We start from the raw sequence: 17403 nt of genomic DNA, 5'->3' as shown, positions 1-17403 counted from the left end.
CACAGAATTCACCCATTTAAAGAGTACAATTCAATGGCTTAGGTGTGTTCATGGGGTGGTGCAACTATCACACAATCGATTTTATTATATTCTCGTTACCCCAAAAGAAACATTGCATCCTTTAGTCATCATCTCCAAATAACCTCTATCCCCACAGCCCTCGGCAACTGTTAATCTACTTGGTCTCTCAGGATTTGCTTGTTCTGGACATTCCATATAAATGGAATCCTAAACATGCAGTCATGTGACTGGCTTCTTTCACTTAGCATAATGTTGTAAGGTTAGTCCATGTTGTAGGGTGTATCAGTATTTCTTTCCTTTTTATGGCAGAGTAATATTTCATTGTATGGATAGTCTACATTTTATTTTTCAATTCATTAGCTGACAGACATTTGGATTATTTCTACTTATGGCCTTGTGTTGTGGTTAATGTAAGCTTTACATGGCTTGAGAAAGAATGGCTATAAGACTGTCTAAAAGAGAATAGTGATGGAAGAGGTAAAATTTATGTATTAGATAATTGGTAAAAAGCAGTTCAGGGAGATAAAAAAGCCAGGAGGAACTGTCAGCATAACATGAACTTAAAAAGAAAAAACAAACAACTGGAATTTTATTAATCTTCCTGAACTACTTGCAGCTGCATCTATCAGGTGACCTGTGGAGCTGGACCTTTGTCAAATGGGGGCGGCTGAGCATGGGAATCCCTTGTTGTCTGGGGCATCCAGCATTGTGTGAGAGGCAGTTTTTCTCGTGACAGCCCAAAGGCCATTTTCCTGTTTTCTTTGACCCCCGGCCATGAGAGCAGGGTGAGTGACCTAGACTTGACCAATCAGATAATCCTGCCTGGGCAAGTGACCCAGAGATAGAGGCATTCTGAGTGCATTTCGATTGCGGGAGCAGCTACAAATTGAATGCTCACTGAAGTAGGGCCGAAGGAGCCTGCTGTGGCCATGGCAGCAATGTCCTTGCCAGTCTCTTCCTGGGCGTGATTTTGGCTGTGGTTCTGGCTGCTTAGCATGGGAGAATAGCCAAGAAAATTCTGAAAAAAAGTAATGAGGAGGGACTAGCTGTACCAGTTGTTAAACTTTATTATAATTAAATACCATATTGTACTTATTTTATTTATTTATTTTTGGCCGTGCCACATGGCTTGTGGGATCTTAGTTCCCCGGTCAGGGATTGAACCCGGGTCCTCGGCAGTTAAAGTGCCAAGTTCTAACTACTGGACTGCCAGGGAATTCCCTGTACTTGAGTTATTTTTAAAGTTTATGTATAGTAGTTAAAAATGGTAAAAAATTTAAGGAACAGTTAGAGACTGAAATCTCTTAGAAATTATTATAACATTCCTCTAGAATATTTGGCTTACTCATCATTTTGGAACTCACATTTGGATCCTTTTTGATTGTTGTGTGTAACCAGCAGAACCGATTAACAGTTGAACCCTCTTTCCCCTATCCACCCCATCTTTCTACCTGAACACGATGTAGGGGCTCATTTGTATTACTCCTGCTTACACAAATAGAAACAGAGACATCTATAATAAAAGACAAATATCCATATTTATTACATTAATAAAAGACTAACATCTTATTTTCACCCTCCTATGCATTACCTTTTTCATAACCTAAATGATCTTTTCTCTTTGAGTATCATTATAAATCAACAGCTGCTCACACACTCAACATGTCCAAATAATATTATCACAAACTAGACAGTAGGACACCCTTTCAGCTGACTCCTCTGTCCTTTCAGTATCATCCCTGCTACTTTCAACTTTTTTTTTTTTGGTTTCTGTCAACCAGATATTTCAGACACACTTTGATTCTTCCTATCTGAAGATATTGAATCAGCTACCTTCCATGGTGTCCAGGTTCCTTTTAGTGGATATTAGTGTCTAAATAAGGGCTGGAGAATTGTATTTCTAAAGTCATAAACTCATTGATTTTTCTAATTTACCCTGGTACCAGCTTCTACTTTTATTACAGTATATCATTTTATCAACCAATAACATTTTCCTTTATATCTTCTAACTTTCTAAAAACTTTATAGGATAGTTTGGCATATACATAATAGATGCTTATTATGTTGAGTGAACTCTCTAGAAAAAAATGAGTCAATTGTTTTTGCAGCAAAGACACCTATGTGAAATGATGTACCTGGACATCATTTGATGGCAGTTGCTGACTACAGTCAAGGAGAGGTAGGGTAATGTTGGCCAGCTGCCTGGAGAAACTGACTTGCACCAGAGGCAGTGATGAGGGTCTCTTGGCAAAGGTGTCTGTCCTTTTTTCTGGCACTCTGCTTCTCTTGACCCTCTACTCTTTCCTGTATTAAGGCGAGAGTTTACTCTCTTCTGTATATAACTACTGTAAGAGTCCTGTGCCGTTAAGTTTTGAGTTTAAACTCCAAGGGAGGACTTGAACAGGGCTTCAAGTTACCCTTCCAGTAAGGTGCCCCCCTGTTGGGCAGGCAGAGCTCTTAGGCCACCCTGAAGGTGGCTCAGCAGTCTAAGGCTGGCTGGCTGCCTATGGGCCAGGTGGCCATTCCCTGTTTGCTCAGCTACGACAGAAACGTGGTCCTATGTGTAGGGTCATGCACATGTGCCCAGTATGTCAACCTAGACCTCCCAGTTCCAGAACTGCATATCCACATTAGAAATGACTGGCTAGAGTGGGAAATCATGCAGTCCCATTATACTCTTTACTAGTCTGAGTAGATTGCCTTCCATCCTCCCAAACTGTGAAGCTAAAATCTGGGTATTACAAAAACTGTCAATTATTAGAGGAATGTGTAATGATATTTCAAAGCACAAAGAACACTAGCCCTCAGAAATGGGAGCTACCTCAAAATCTGATGACGCCAACTTAGGATCAGAATAATTGGAGAAGTCTCAATTCAAGTCAGTACAGATATACAACATGGGCAAGAGATATTAACGTATTAGACTTACTAGCTCTTCAAAAAAGAATATAAGAAAGATTAAGTTTTGGTATCTTATTTGGCTGAAAGTAAAAGGAATTCTGGATGCCTATTTTGATGATGAACAAAAAGGCCCCAAACAGGTAAAACCTGAAAGGCCACTGGAAGCAATACATATATATCTTAGATATCTTTCAGGCTGAGTCCACGATAAAAGTCACCCTGCAAGCAGCTAGAAGTCTTTTCAAAGCTGGCTCCATTCTTGGATTAGGATGCTTCATTCCTCTTTGACCCAACAGATCTTGCCATTTTCTCCAAGCCGTACAGTTCCACTGGCCACCAGCTGGAGGGCTGAGGGAAATATTTTATGTTCTGCTAATTTTACTCTTTCAGATAGAGTTTCAACAGTGTCACCCCTCTTCACCGGAACCGCTTCTTGTAAAATAATTTGTCCAGCATCTACATCTTCCTGGAGAAGAAAGTGAGAAAGTTTTGAACATTACCTCTGCCAAGTACAATTTACATTAAATACTAATAAGATTTTGGTAGAAAGAGACATACTCACAGCTACAAAGTGCACGGTGCACCCAGTGACAGTGACCCCGGCATCCAGGACTTGTTCATGGGCATTTGAACCCTTAAACGAAGGGAGCAAGGATGGGTGGATGTTGAGCATTTTCCCTGGAAATTAATTAAAACATAGTGGTCAGAATTTAAAAACCCTATGTATTCTGTTAAAGGAACATACACTTTCCTGTCTAGAATCAGGAGTCAATAGGAGCAAGGTTTTTCTAGGATGGGTGTTTTCTTTGTCAAAGACAGAAATGAGGAAAAGTGAAATACACATTCTCATCCAAGGAGGCCCTGGGAGCAGCAGGTTTCTGCCTTGCACAGCTGAAGACACACCGAGGGGCTTCTGAACAGGCGCCTGCAGTGACTCAAAGCTGGATGGGAGGGGTTCTCATCTGGATCATAGGGCTCTTGAAGAAAATTCAGCTTGTCCCTGGCACATAATATTAGAAAGACAGGAGGTTCCTGCGTAGTGTCTATGTGCTTGACTTCTAACCATGAAGTGGCATGTTCACATGTGACTAATCCACAGATGCCGGATTAGTCAGTCTGTGTGCCTTATGTCACCAAAAGCATTGCCTGTGGTATATTACACCACAAGTGCTCTAACTATATTCACTTAAGAAAACAAACTCTCCGAAGAGGAAATACATTTATTGACCAAATATGTGCACAAAAAAGAACCACAGGAAGCAGTCAAAACTTCTGTGGGAAAGGCCTTAACAGCAGATACTATGTTATCTGGCAACAATGCCTTCCTTTCCATCTTCTGGCAATGGTTCACACTTCCTCAGAAGAGGAACTCTATTTTGGGATACAGAGAGTCACCTTCTCTTGCTTCTGAACAAGTAAAAATACTCTCTTCCCAATATTTATCCAGAAGATGAAATAGTACGTTTGTAGTAATGTGAAACCAACCTAAGCTACATTAGAAACCGTAATTATAGCAGGCCAGAGAAAACTGATAGAGAGAGCAGGATAATAAATCATTATTCTTTGGGCTAAAGGCAAAGGAAATTCCGTTATGACGTGTGTCAAAATAAACCGTCACAGTAAATACCATGCATGGCTGGGATTGTTTGGCAAGTTAACCACCGTATGGCCCATTTTCAGTAAATTCCTCAATGTAGTGTCAAACAATTTTTGCTTACCATTCCATTTTCTGACAAAGGGGCCAGATAAAATTCTCATGAATCCTGCAAGACAGACTATGTCTGTGGAGAACTCTTCAAGGACTTGGTCTACTGTAGTGTCAAATGCTACACGATTTTTATATAATTTATGATTAATTACCTAGAATAGAAAAAGATAAGTACAATTTGTTTCCAACAAATTACCAAAAATAATTTAAAACTCAACCTTTACATAGACCATACTTCACCTCCTTCTGAAGATACACGTGATGTCAAGAATTAAGTAATGGACAGGATGAGTATAAAGGCAAGCCCAGCACCCACCCCAAATCCAGGCATCCAAAGAACACTTGGGGGCAGATTATGAGTTTAAATAATCTTGAAAGATACTTTTCAAAGTAACTTACTCTGGTGGGAATTCCAGCTCTTTCTGCTTTATCTAAGCCAGTCACTGCAGCTTTGTTGGAGATCACAACAACAATGTGTGCGGAGCTACTTGGCTCCCTAGTACTGTCTATGAGAGCTTGGAGGTTTGATCCTGAAAAAGGGAGAAAAACACAGGTGAGTGCACACTTCTTTAAAACGTGTATACCATTTTGAATAGGGAATGGTCAAGATTTTTGAATAAAAATGTCTTAGAGGGCTTCCCTGGTGGCGCAGTGGTTGAGAATCTGCCTGCTAATGCAGGGGACACGGGTTCGAGCCCTGGTCTGGGAGGATCCCACATGCCGCGGAGCAACTAGACCCGTGAGCCACAACTACTGAGCCTGCGCGTCTGGAGCCTGTGCTCCGCAACAAGAGAGGCCACGATAGTGAGAGGCCTGCGCACCGCAATGAAGAGTGGCCCCCACTTGCCGCAACTAGAGGAAGCCCTCGCACAGAAACGAAGACCCAACACAGCCAAAAAAATAAATAAGTAAATAAATAATAATTAAAGGTGCTAATAATTAAAAAAAAAAAATGTCTTAGAAAAGATTGGCAAAATATGTGAGGCTTTAAAATTCCGTTCCTCTTAGAATAGTGGATTAGTATCTTACAAAAACATAGGCACTCCTGGTTCAAGGATATGTAATTGCTCCTGCAAAATAGTATGATTTAGCATAGCAGTAGAAACAGTATAACATGATTTTAAAACTGATTGATGAGGAATAAGCTGCTTAATTAAGAAAAAAATCAACCCTCTGAAGAAGAACCAACCACTAGGACCCTTACAGTAGTTTCTTTGCTTTACCATCAACTTGGGTCTAAAGTATATTGAAACCTTAAAATAGACTTGTAAAGCAATTATACTTCTGGGAAAGTTAACCTAAAGAATCAGATATGCACTTACGAACTTATTGTATATTTAAAAGAATGTTCATAGCAATGTTACTTAAAACAGTGGAGGGAATTCCCTGGCCGTCCAGTGGTTAGGACTCTGCTCTCACTGCTGAGGGCCTGGGTTCAATCCCTGGTAGGGGAACTAAGATCCCACAAGCTGCATGGCGTGGTGCAAATAAAAAAAATAAAAAATTTAAAAAAAAAGGAAAAAAGAATCATACTATATCCATCCATATGAGAGAATACAATGCTCTTAGTACTTTACCCCGCAGTCCGTAAGAGTCAAACACAAATTTTGTATTGTTACTATTAACAATTTTAAAAAGCCTCAACTATCCTAAGACTTTTCAACTACAAAGCTATGATTCAAAAGAAGTTGGAATTTCCATTGTCTTTTCTAGCTTCTCTCTCTTCAGCCATCTTCCCAACACCCTCTACTTTTCCTTTAGAAGCTGTTTCAAATGCCTGAGAAAAGTGGAAAGACTGAGGATGTAGAAAAGATAACACTCCTTAATGATACCTAGCCCCAGTACTGAGAGTGTTCTCAGTCGGAAGGAGGGTTTTTTTTTTGGGGGGGGTGGTGTGGGTGGGAGAAAAGGAAGAGCATTTCTACAGCTCTGTAGTAAAGAGGAAGCCACATCTCACCTGTCCCAGATATTAAGACAGCTACTCTTGCCTTTTTTGGTTGAACAGAGAAATGATTTTTCAGGGTGCCATTCTCCAATACTGATCCATTTATTTGCATGGTTTCAATCAGATGCTTGACTTTCACACGAGGAGAACCTTTGTTTCAAACACACCCAATAAATAAAAAAAGAACAACTGAATTAACAGTAATATGGAAAGAGAAGTGTTCTATAAAAACTTTAGAGTACTGTATTTTATTCTGAAAATAAGATATGCAAGGACTAAAATAATAGGTTTGCTTTACTTATCGTCACTCATTCATACAAACTTCCTGATGGTGAACATATATAACTGCCCACTTCAACTAAAAGCTACAGCACTATATCTAAACATAAAGTGGATATGTTACTGCCTGCCAGTGTTCTGTCTCCCCTTTCCTGCAAGTCTTGCATCCACAATAGTGCTATGACCTCTTGGCTGCAAGGGTAGGCATGTGACCCAAGCAAGGCCATTCAAAGACTTGATATAGGATGTTGAGAAAGAGAGGGCCTCTCTTACTGCAATGTGAGTGGAAGGATGTGGGCTCAAGACATCTTTCCGGTATTTGGAGAGCCTGCCTGAAAATGAAAGCCACACAATAAAGGGATGAAAGGCAGATACAGACAAAATTAACAAGCCTTGACATCTCTGTTAGAGAATCTGAGTTGGTTTTCTGTCAATCTGCCAATTTCTAGTACTTCTAACAGAGTTCTGAGTCATACACAGTACTGGTCAGGGTGCTTGCTCACTACTCCTTGAATTGAGCTGAACCACAAAGCAGAGCCTGAGACAAGGTCTTAACATGCGAGGTGATTACTTTGGGAAGTGATCCTAGGGAACCAGAATGAGGATGGGGAAGAGCCAATATAAGAGTGTTATTAAACTGGTCACCACTGTGGGCAACTGGGGCTTGATTCCACTGAGCCCCTCAAAGGAGCCATGTAGACTGTGCCTCAGAACCGCTCCCTTCTTCTGTCCCTAAAGTGGGCATTTATTCACTAGTTCTCACCCCGCTGGTCAAGGGTTGTCCTGCAGGGTGTAGTTGTGCATATGTGACTGCTACACAGAGGTGTCAGAGCCCTGAGGCAGAAATGAAGAGATGAGTGCTATTACTGGCATGGGTGTTTTCATGTTACAGCTGCGTAAAGACAGCTGCCATATCAATGGCTTGAAATAGAGCAACTAAATATACCGAAGAGCAACTAAATAAGGAACAGTTACCTTCAGGACATGCAACCACTCTGCCGATCACCCAGGCTTCTTCCTTGTGCTGCTGAATATCCTGCAGGATCTGCTGTGTCAGATTCTCTGATACCACGAGGGCAGCCCCAATCCCACAGTTAAATGTTCTGGCCATCTCTTCTTCAGAGAGGTGTCCTTCCTGCTGTAACCACGAGAAGATCCTGGGGATCCTCCAGGTCTGGGCATCTGAAAACAGGCAAGAGTTGATCAATTAACCTATTATTGACACAAAGTATAGAAGTATGTACATATACAAACCTATGGAAATTAAAACCAGCACTGCTATTTTATAGAGGGTAAAACTATAAACTGGCCTTTCAGAAGTTTTTTTGGGATCCATTTGTACCTCAGGCATTAAGAACACTTTTCTTGTCACACTTGGCCAGTATTCACAATTGAGCGAAGTTTTGTGCTGCGTTAACTAACCAGATTCTTAGAAATCCCCTAATGAATTAGATGCTCTAATGGCTGAATTCCAGTAAAGGCTGGCCTACTACCCTTTTGTGAATGAGAAAAAAAAAAAATCTAGATTTAGGTATAAGAACATATCCTCTAATACAACAAAAATCTCTAATAAAAAATTTTAGGTAATACCTATATAGACACACACATAAAATTCTTTTTTTTTTGGCCCTGCTGCATAGCTTGCAGGATCTTAGTTCCCCAACCAGGGACTGAAACCGGCCATTGCAGTGAAACCACTGAGTCCTAACCACTGGACCACCAGGGAATTCCCAACCAATAAGTTTCCTGAAACAGCAATCTTCACTCATTGTCTCTGTATCTCTGCCATCATCCCCCGCTCCAATATATGGGGGGGTGGTATCTATCCTCACCAAGCTGCTTTTTGACACTGCTAACCAGTGTCATGTTGAAATCCTTGCTCGGAGTTGATACTTTTACATGGTTTACTGCCTGATTTTGACTATTCTTTTTTAGAAATTCTACCTCTGCCAAACTTTAAGGTGGGTGGAATATTGAGGAACAACCTTTTGGTCCCTCCTATTCTCTTTGCGATTAACTATTACTATCTGCATATAAGTACCCAACTTAACTTCTGCTCACAAAAACACTACAATAAATACTTCAAAGATTTAAAACACTGTATTTCCACTTCCTATTCCAAATCTACTCACCTACTAAACTAGAAACTTGGGACTTCTTTTTTCCTTCTAAGCACAAAATGATTCTCCAATCTGTTTCCCTTCTCTATGCCTTGGTTCAGGTCTCCTTTATCCCCTGCAGGGACTATTTAATAACTACCACTTCCCTTCCCAGCATGTTCCTGATTCCATCTTGAAAGAGCTTGAGCTTACTGACCCCCTTGGAGAATCTGCTTAAAGAATTTCATCTAAGTCAATTACATGAGGACTTTATGCCTTATAAACATGGCTAATGAAGCAAGAAAAGGTGGAAAAGGGTCAGTCCTATTTTTTCCCCAAGAAGCCCCAATGATTTAAGAATTTTCCAGGCAGGGACTTCGCTGGTGGTCCAGTGGCTAAGACTCTGCACTCCCAACGCAGGGGGCCCAGGTTTAATCCCTTGTCAGGGAACTAGATCCCACATGCTGCAACTAAGACCTGGCGCAGCCAAATAAATAAAATAAATAAATAAATAAATAAAATATTAAAAAAAAGAATTTTCCAGGTGTAATCATATGTGTACTAACTACCCATAAAGTTTCCTTCGACAATGTATTTTTTCTCATAACAGTTTTCTGAGCAAACGTTCTTTTTAGCAATCTTACCTAAATCCACCCCAAATTTCTGAGGTAGGACTCTGGGGATGTTTTCTAGCAATCCTCCACCGGTAATATGTGCAAAGGCCTTAACATGTCCTGAACGCAGGACAGGTAACAGTGAATGGCTGTAGATTCTGGTTGGAGTTAGAAGCAAGTCACCTGTATATTAGGAAGATGAGACAAAAACTTAGTCTATGAATATAAAACCAAAACATGCAATTTGTTCCATTCTAACTTTAAGTAACGAAAGCCTAACCCAACTAAGTGGTTGCTCAGACATTCCCAAGCAGGAGAGTTTAAATGTGAGTATGTTTACCTAAGGCCTGGCCACCACAGCCATCAGGTGCTGGAGAGGAGTACTGAAGGGAAGATTTCGCTACAATTTTCCTCACAAGGCTAAATCCATTGCTGTGAAGACCAGATGAAGCTATTCCAATAACAGCGTCCCCTTCAGTGATTCTTTCCAGGTGAGGGAGTTTCTGATCCCGCTCCATTGCACCAACAGCAAAACCGGCTAGATCATACTCTCCAGGAGGGTACATGTCAGGCATTTCTGCCGTTTCACCTCCTGGCAGAAAGAGAAAACAAGAGCAAAGAAATCACCGAATACTTATAAACCTGTCTAGGAAGTAGTGATACCAGCTACTCTTCATATGAACAATTAAACAAAAGCTGTATTCCGCAAACATCTAAGCATGATTTCAGGGGAAATAGCACTAATTTCCACAAAGGGTGAGTATAGCCTCCAAACATCATTATTTTTACGGGATGAACACTTAGTTGAATGTAACACCATTTCTCTAGCAGTTTAGTTTCAGAAATGCTTTCACCTATATTTGATCTTTACAATCACTCTATGTTCCAATAATGGTACAGGCTTAGAGAAGTGATTTAATCAGACCTGCCTAACTCTAAATGCCCTGGCCTCAAAAATATGTCGTAGTTCCTATTACCACCCTATTGTGTAAAGACGGGGTCAAGGCAGGCGGATCCAAATTAGGAACTGCTCTAAAAGATGGGTGAAAGGCGACTTTGGCTTTTGGGACATACTAGTCCACAGAAATGGTAATACAAAATCGGTAGTTTTGTTCCTTGGTCAACCTACAAATTAATTTTGTTCAAAATTCTCATGTATGTATTTAATATTTCTGTAAACCTTGGGTACATTTTATTCTTAGTGTCATTTCTGTGGGAAAATAAGGCTTAAGTTAAGATTCAGAAAGCCAAGAACCGATCTGCCTCTGCTGCAGGGCCATAAGGAGGAAACAACCCCCTACCCTGTCTGTCCAGGAGGCCACTGAGAGAGATGGGAGTGAAATGGTGGCTAAGGATCAAGGAGAAAGATAAGGCCTGGGTGATGGTGGAGGAGTATGAGTCTCAGTCTGGGGACCAACCCTTGAGGGGAGGGTTTGAGGGCACAAAGGTCTAAGTTTTCCTTAGGTGGTATCATCTATATTTTACTTGCCTCGTCTTGTGACACATAGTTTGTCTCATTAGGTCTACTGGTAACCGATCATGTTTGTACATAGGGCTGAAATACATAAGAAGGATGCGTGATTAAAATGGATGATCATACCGAGGAGAGCACATCCGGCTTTTTTACAAGCTTTAGCGATTCCAGCAACAACAGCTTCAGTCGTACTGGGGTCAAGTTTTCCACAGGAAAAGTAATCGAGGAAAAAGAGGGGCTCCGCTCCTTGTGCCAGAATATCATTTACACACATGGCAACCAAATCTTGACCAATGGTTTCATGTTTATGGCACTGCTGGGCAATCTACAGAAGAATATAAACATCCACATAAGAGAATAAGCTCCAAACTATATCTTGTCAATTATCAGTGGAGGCTAACAATATTACTGACTTTTGGCTAGGTGCTCTGAACACGTAAAGACAAAAGAACACTAAATTCCGATAAGCTACTTGGTCCGAAAGTATTCCCTATTTTCCCCTAAGATAACCCTTCTATCCGGATATAGCCTCAACAACACTGTGTTATTAGAAACACATAGCTATTGTAGCCAACTGTATGATTACTTGGTGTGGTTCTCTTTAGGGCATATATGTCAAGAGGGGAAAGATATGTATTTTATTTGTTTATTTATTTATGGCTGCGTTGGGTCTTCGTTGCTGCACGTGGGCTGTTGCGGTGAGCGGGGGCTACTTTTCGTCGCGCTGCGCGGGCTTCTCATTGCAGTGGCTTCTCGTTGCGGAGCACGGGCTCTAGGCGTGCGGGCTTCAGTAGTTGTGGCATGCGGGCTCAGTAGTTGTGGCTCGCGTGCTCTAGAGCGCAGGCTCAGTACCTGTGGCTCACAGGCTTAGCTGCTCCGCGGCATGTGGGATCTTCCCGGACCAGGGCTTGAACCCGTGTGCCCTGCATTGGCAGGTGGATTCTTAACCACTGCACCACCAGGGAAGTCCCGAAAGATATGTATTTGATACACAGTAAAGTCTTTCATATCTTTCATAAAAGGCCTTTACTCACATAGGTGTCTGATTACCTTCAGTTTAGTTCCAACGCCATCTGTTCCACAGGCCAGAAGAGGATCGTTGAAACCGGCTGCTTTCAAATCAAAAAGACCAGCAAAACCTCCAAGATCAACATCACAGCCTGTTGGAGAGAAAATTAATCACTTGCTGCATTTCAACAGCAAAGAGTTGATCAAGAAAGCAGATATTAAAGGGGCATACATATCCTTTTGAGTTTAAGATCATGGATAAGAAATGCTTTTAATGTTAGAGATAAGAAAGCAGAACACTGTGAGTTTGGCTTAAATAGGGCAAGACTTACAGCAACTTGGCATTAATCTGGAACATTTTCCTCAGTAAACTACAAAGCACAAATCAATACACAACGTTTGTCACAGTTAATGAACTAGCAAAGGACAGACTCTGACTTACCTGGTCTGGAGGTGGCTTTTGCTAAAGGCTTAATTTTCTTGACCAGCATATTTCCAGCTGCAATGTCTACCCCAGATTCCTTGTAAGTCAGGCCCCTAAAGAGTTTTAAAAAACAAAGACATCACCTAAATGCCAGGGAAGAATTATTTTAACCTTAAAATATTATTTAAAGCAGAAGATATCACTAGTGATTTTCATATCCCCCAATACGCTGGGCCATATCCAGAGATTTTGATTTAGCTGGTCTAGGGCAGGTCCTAGGAATTGAAATGTGTTTAAACAACCTCCTCAGTTGATCATCACTATTTGGAACTTCACTATTTGTAACTACTTCTCTAACTTAACTATTTCTTCCAGAAGTACTTGTCACAGGCAGTTAAGTATACCAATATTTGGCCGTAATATTTCTCTGTTCAATTTTGGTATGGGAAGGAAAGGACTGCCAAAACGGAGTCAAAAAAGTGAAAATTAGGATTATAAGAACTCTACAAAGAAATCCCTCAATAATGAAACTGAGCCCTTACTGCAATAATAGAGAACTGTATCAGTTTCCTTATAACTGTATCAGTTTCCTTAGTTTTATTAGAAGCAAGGTGCCAGGGTACAGACTTGAGAGAAATTTGGCAGTTAACTCCAATAAAGTTAGCAGTCTGGGGTCACGCTTAGACAGGAAACGAAGTTCTACTGGTTAAAAACAACTCTTTTGTCAGGTAGCGATTGGCACTGTAGCCTCTCATCTTCTTCATCTTTAAAGAATTAGACGAGTATTAAGATTTCAAGTCCCTTGAAATAGGTCATTTCAATAGAATCTAGTCATTTTAAAATAAAAAATAAAATTTTAGCATGGTATTTTAATGTTCAAAAAAAAAATTCCATTATTTAACCTTAAAAAGTTTGCCTATCAGTAACAGTGTAACTTGAATTAAGTTGCTAAAAATTTCTCATTTTGTCCTAAAACACATTTATTTCTCATAGATGAACTCAATGAGCAATAGTAATTGTGATGAGATCAAAACACCCACATTTGCAGTTAATAGTTCATTGATTTTACAAAGGAATAGTTAGTTGTATATGACAATAAATGAATCAATAAAGGGTTACAAAATACATTTCAGTAATAAATATAAATGGAGTGGCCAAATGAGATGGCCAAAATTTATAGTGTAATTAAATAAAGTTGCAAAGTTAGACGACCAATATTTTCATCTTGAATTCTTTGACAAAATCATAAACTAAGATAAATACAACAGGGACTTCCCTGGTGGTGCAGTGGTTAAGAATCCGCCTGCCAATGCAGGGACACAGGTTCGTGCCCTGGTCCGGGAAGATCCCACATGCCGCGGAGCAACTAAGCCCGTGCGCCACAGCTACTGAACCTGTGCTCTAGAGCCCGCGAGCCACAACTACTGAGCCCACGTGCCACAACTACTGAAGCCTGTGCGCCTAGAGCCCGTTCTCTGTAACAAGGAGCCTGCGCACCACAACAAAGAATAGCCCCTACTCGCCGCAACTAGAGAAAGCCCACGTGCAGCAATGAAGACTCAATGCAGCCATAAATAAATAAGTAAAAAAATAAATTTATAAAAAAAAAAGATAAATACAACAATAATATATAAATATATGATAACTCAAGGAATAAAAATCCCTTCCCCCATCTTTATTGATGAATAATTGACAACTGATTGCATGTATCTAAAACGTACAATGTGAAAAAATCTTTCAACAGCACTGATCTTATTGAGCTTTTCAAACATGAGCTACCATGAAGTTTTTTCCATTTCATTTGAATATTGCTGTAACTAGTAGTTTCAATTCAAACTAAATGCAAATCAAAATCAGATCAGTCGGGCTTCCCTGGTGGCACAGTGGTTAAGAATACACCTGCTGATGCAGGGGACACGGGTTCGAGCCCTGGTCTGGGAAGATCCCACATGCCACGGAGCAACTAAGCCCGTGAGCCACAACTACTGAGCCTGCACTCTAGAACCCGCGAGCCACAACTACTGAAGCCTGCACACCTACAGCCTGTGCTCCGCAGCAAGAGAAGCCACCACAATGAGAAGCCCGCGCACCGCAACGAAGAGTAGCCCCCGCGCTCACCACAACTAGAGAAAGCCCACACCAGCAACGAAGACCCAACGCAGCCAAAAATAAAATAAATAAAATAAATAAATTTATATATATATAAAAAATCAGATCAGTCTCATAGAGTTAAGAATACAGAATGACTTAGTACAGGGTTAATGGAGTTTTTCTACATTGCCATTTATGCCAGTTCTGAAGCTGTGCTATAATCACGTTGGTCAGAAGTTTACCTGGGCTGCTGGAGGAAAGCTATGGCACGATAGCCAATGTCCCTCCTATAAATGGCTCCCTCAAACTTTATAGCAGCTAGTCCTTTCTTGGCTCCTTCAAGGGCTGAGATGAGATTTTCCCGGATGGCCGTTACTGTAAGGACCCTACCCCCGTTAGTCACCACTTTGCCATCTTTTAGGGCCGTGCCTGCTTGGAACACCTCTAGTCCTAAAGCTTGAGCCTCAGGAAACCCTGTAAGAGAGCATATTTGACATATCAATTGCAGTAATAATATTCTACACTGTGGCTTATAATTTCCAGAATTTTTTTTTTCAATAAAATCTTTATTTCACTTAAATGAATCTTCACAAGAATCCTATCAGAAAGGAATTAATGTAATATAATAGTAAATACAACCTTTCTCCTAAGAACAGTCTGTTCTGCTCTAGGGTGACAACTGTAGTACTAAAACCTTGTGTTATCATAAATCTCATGTAAGAATGATTATTTCAATAAGGAAGGAAAAAAAAAGAAGCTAAGCCCTGAAAAGTTTGAAACTAGAAGCATAAAGTTATTTTCTCCTGAAAAGTTAAAAAAAAAAAAAAATTAACAAAACCTAAACATCATGAATAAATCCTGCATTTGATCACATTTTTTACTGAGGAGTAAAAGAATTTCTTTTTGCTTTATCATAGCCAACTAAATAAAGTTGCTTTCTTTTTTAAAAAAACCAATAAGATCATTGCAATGCAAAACATATTCTTAATCTTTTCCCTAATACAACAATTGTAAAATTTTAAGACAAATATGATTTAAATTAGGTTTTGGGCTCAGCCTAAAAGAAAATCCCTGGCTTCATTTTTTCTTTTGGCTGCGTTGGGTCTTCGTTGCTGTGTGCGGGCTTTCTCTAGTTGCAGGGAGTGGGCTCAGTAGTTGCGGTGCGCGGGCTGTAGGGCGTGCAGGCTTCAGTAGTTGTGGCTCGCGGGCTCTAGAGCACACGCTCAGCAGTTGTGGTGCACGGGCTTAGTTGCTCCACGGCATGTGGGATCTTCATGGACCAGGGATCGAATCTGTGTCCCCTGCACTGGCAGGCGGATTCTTAACCACTGTGTCACCAGGGAAGTCCCCTGGCTTCATTTTCTTTTGAATTAGTTTTAAGATCTCACATATGTATTTTACATTTAAAATATTATTAGACTGTGTTTTCTAAATTATGAAATGACCAACACGGACAGTTTATACAAAGACAACCTCTTAATTAAAAAGAAATTTTTTTTTCCCTATTAATTTATTTATTTTTGGCTGAGTTGGGTCTTTGTTGCTGTGTGCAGGCTTTCTCTGTTATGTGGCGAGTGGGTGCTACTCTCTGTTGTGGTGCATGGGCTTCTCACTGAGGTGGTTTCTCTTGTTGCAAAGCACGGGCTCTAAGCTCATGGGGTCTAGAGCACAGGCTCAACAGTTGTGGTGCACAGGCTTAGTTTCTCCGTGGCATGTGGGATCTTCCCGGACCAGGGCTCGAACACATGTCCCCTGCATTGGCAGGCAGATTCTTAACCACTGTGCCAGCAGGGAAGTCCCCCCGAAAAAAACTTTCATATCCCTAGTTTGTCTTTTTCCATTTCTCTTTTAGTACCATATTTGGTAATCTGTTAATACACATCTTCCCTAGGTGGTGTTTTTTTTTGCTGTATCAAATTTTCTGTAAAACAATTTTTTTATTGTAGTTGATTTATAATATCGTGTCTTCTCTAGGTGTTTTTATTTTTTCAAAATATTTATATATTATTTATTTATTTTGGCTGCTCCGGGTCTTAGTTGCGGCATGCAGGCTCTTAGTTGTGGCACGCGTGCGGGATCTAGTTCCCTGACCAGGGATCGAACCTGGGCCCCCTGTATTGGGAGCGCAGTCTTACCCACTGGACCACCAGGGAGGTCCCTCCAGGTGTTTTTATAACATAGGGGCATTTAGTCACAGGTACTCAAGTATCTGGTGGTATCAGTAACACCCAATATTGGGGTGTCAGAAATAACTATGACACTTGTCACCCCAATCTTAGGGAAATTTCACCAATACAAAAGATCTTGATTCTATTCCTTCCCTTTCTTCATTTTAAAAGGCAATCAGCTCCTAACTGCCCAGCTGCCATGTGTGGGATGCACAGGGCAATGGACTTACTGTCTGGGTAAGACAGTAAATAGGGTGTTTGAATCAAACACAGTATTGGGGTATTAAGGGAGGCCAAATGACAGCCTGCTAGGGATTTTAAAGGTCTGGTGTTGGTCTTATGGTGCTGGAACTTATTTAGCATTTTAAAACACTGCTTTATCTAGCATCATTTAACTAGATGCCTCACCTCCTATAACGAGAAACAGAAGAGAAGGCTATACTTCCGAAACTTTTAATTCTGCCATCAAAGTGGCCATGGGGTACACTGCAAACTGGGGGGTTAATCTGTGATCATTCAGAGATCAAGCCCTGAAATTTTCTCCTTGATGTAATTTATATTAAAGTTCCTTCAACTCTCATACATTCCTATTATCTTCCTGGCTCTTGGAGGATGGACGAGAAAGGCAGCACTGGGTGATTCTCTGGAAACTTAGCTAGGCCCACTTAAGT

General features: G+C 40.7%; 1 protein-coding gene and 1 long non-coding RNA gene across 4 annotated transcripts in view; one reads left to right on the top strand and one right to left on the bottom strand.

The window, feature by feature from the left end:
* The window catches only part of LOC133093872 (uncharacterized), a 29917-nt gene extending 17709 nt beyond the window's left edge, over positions 1-12208 (top strand). The window contains exon 3 of the long non-coding RNA XR_009701331.1: positions 12126-12208. This is a non-coding gene — a long non-coding RNA (uncharacterized LOC133093872). The remainder of the gene's footprint in view (positions 1-12125) is intronic.
* Positions 1563-17403, bottom strand: part of GART (phosphoribosylglycinamide formyltransferase, phosphoribosylglycinamide synthetase, phosphoribosylaminoimidazole synthetase) — a 29277-nt gene continuing 13436 nt past the window's right edge. For all 3 annotated transcript variants that reach the window (XM_061193972.1, XM_061193974.1, XM_061193973.1), the window contains exons 11-22: positions 14807-15038; positions 12492-12586; positions 12092-12201; positions 11168-11366; positions 9908-10159; positions 9598-9750; positions 7830-8036; positions 6588-6725; positions 5030-5160; positions 4641-4782; positions 3485-3600; positions 1563-3388 (exon numbers count right to left, since the gene is read on the bottom strand). In XM_061193972.1, the coding sequence (XP_061049955.1) occupies positions 3197-3388; positions 3485-3600; positions 4641-4782; positions 5030-5160; positions 6588-6725; positions 7830-8036; positions 9598-9750; positions 9908-10159; positions 11168-11366; positions 12092-12201; positions 12492-12586; positions 14807-15038 (1967 nt within the window). In that variant the 3' untranslated portion in view covers positions 1563-3196. The remainder of the gene's footprint in view (positions 3389-3484; positions 3601-4640; positions 4783-5029; positions 5161-6587; positions 6726-7829; positions 8037-9597; positions 9751-9907; positions 10160-11167; positions 11367-12091; positions 12202-12491; positions 12587-14806; positions 15039-17403) is intronic.

Source organism: Eubalaena glacialis, chromosome 6, assembly GCF_028564815.1.
Source record: "Eubalaena glacialis isolate mEubGla1 chromosome 6, mEubGla1.1.hap2.+ XY, whole genome shotgun sequence".
Lineage (NCBI taxonomy): Eukaryota > Metazoa > Chordata > Mammalia > Artiodactyla > Balaenidae > Eubalaena > Eubalaena glacialis.
The sequence above is the reverse complement of the archived record's forward strand: the minus strand, read 5'-3'. Positions and strand labels throughout refer to the sequence as shown.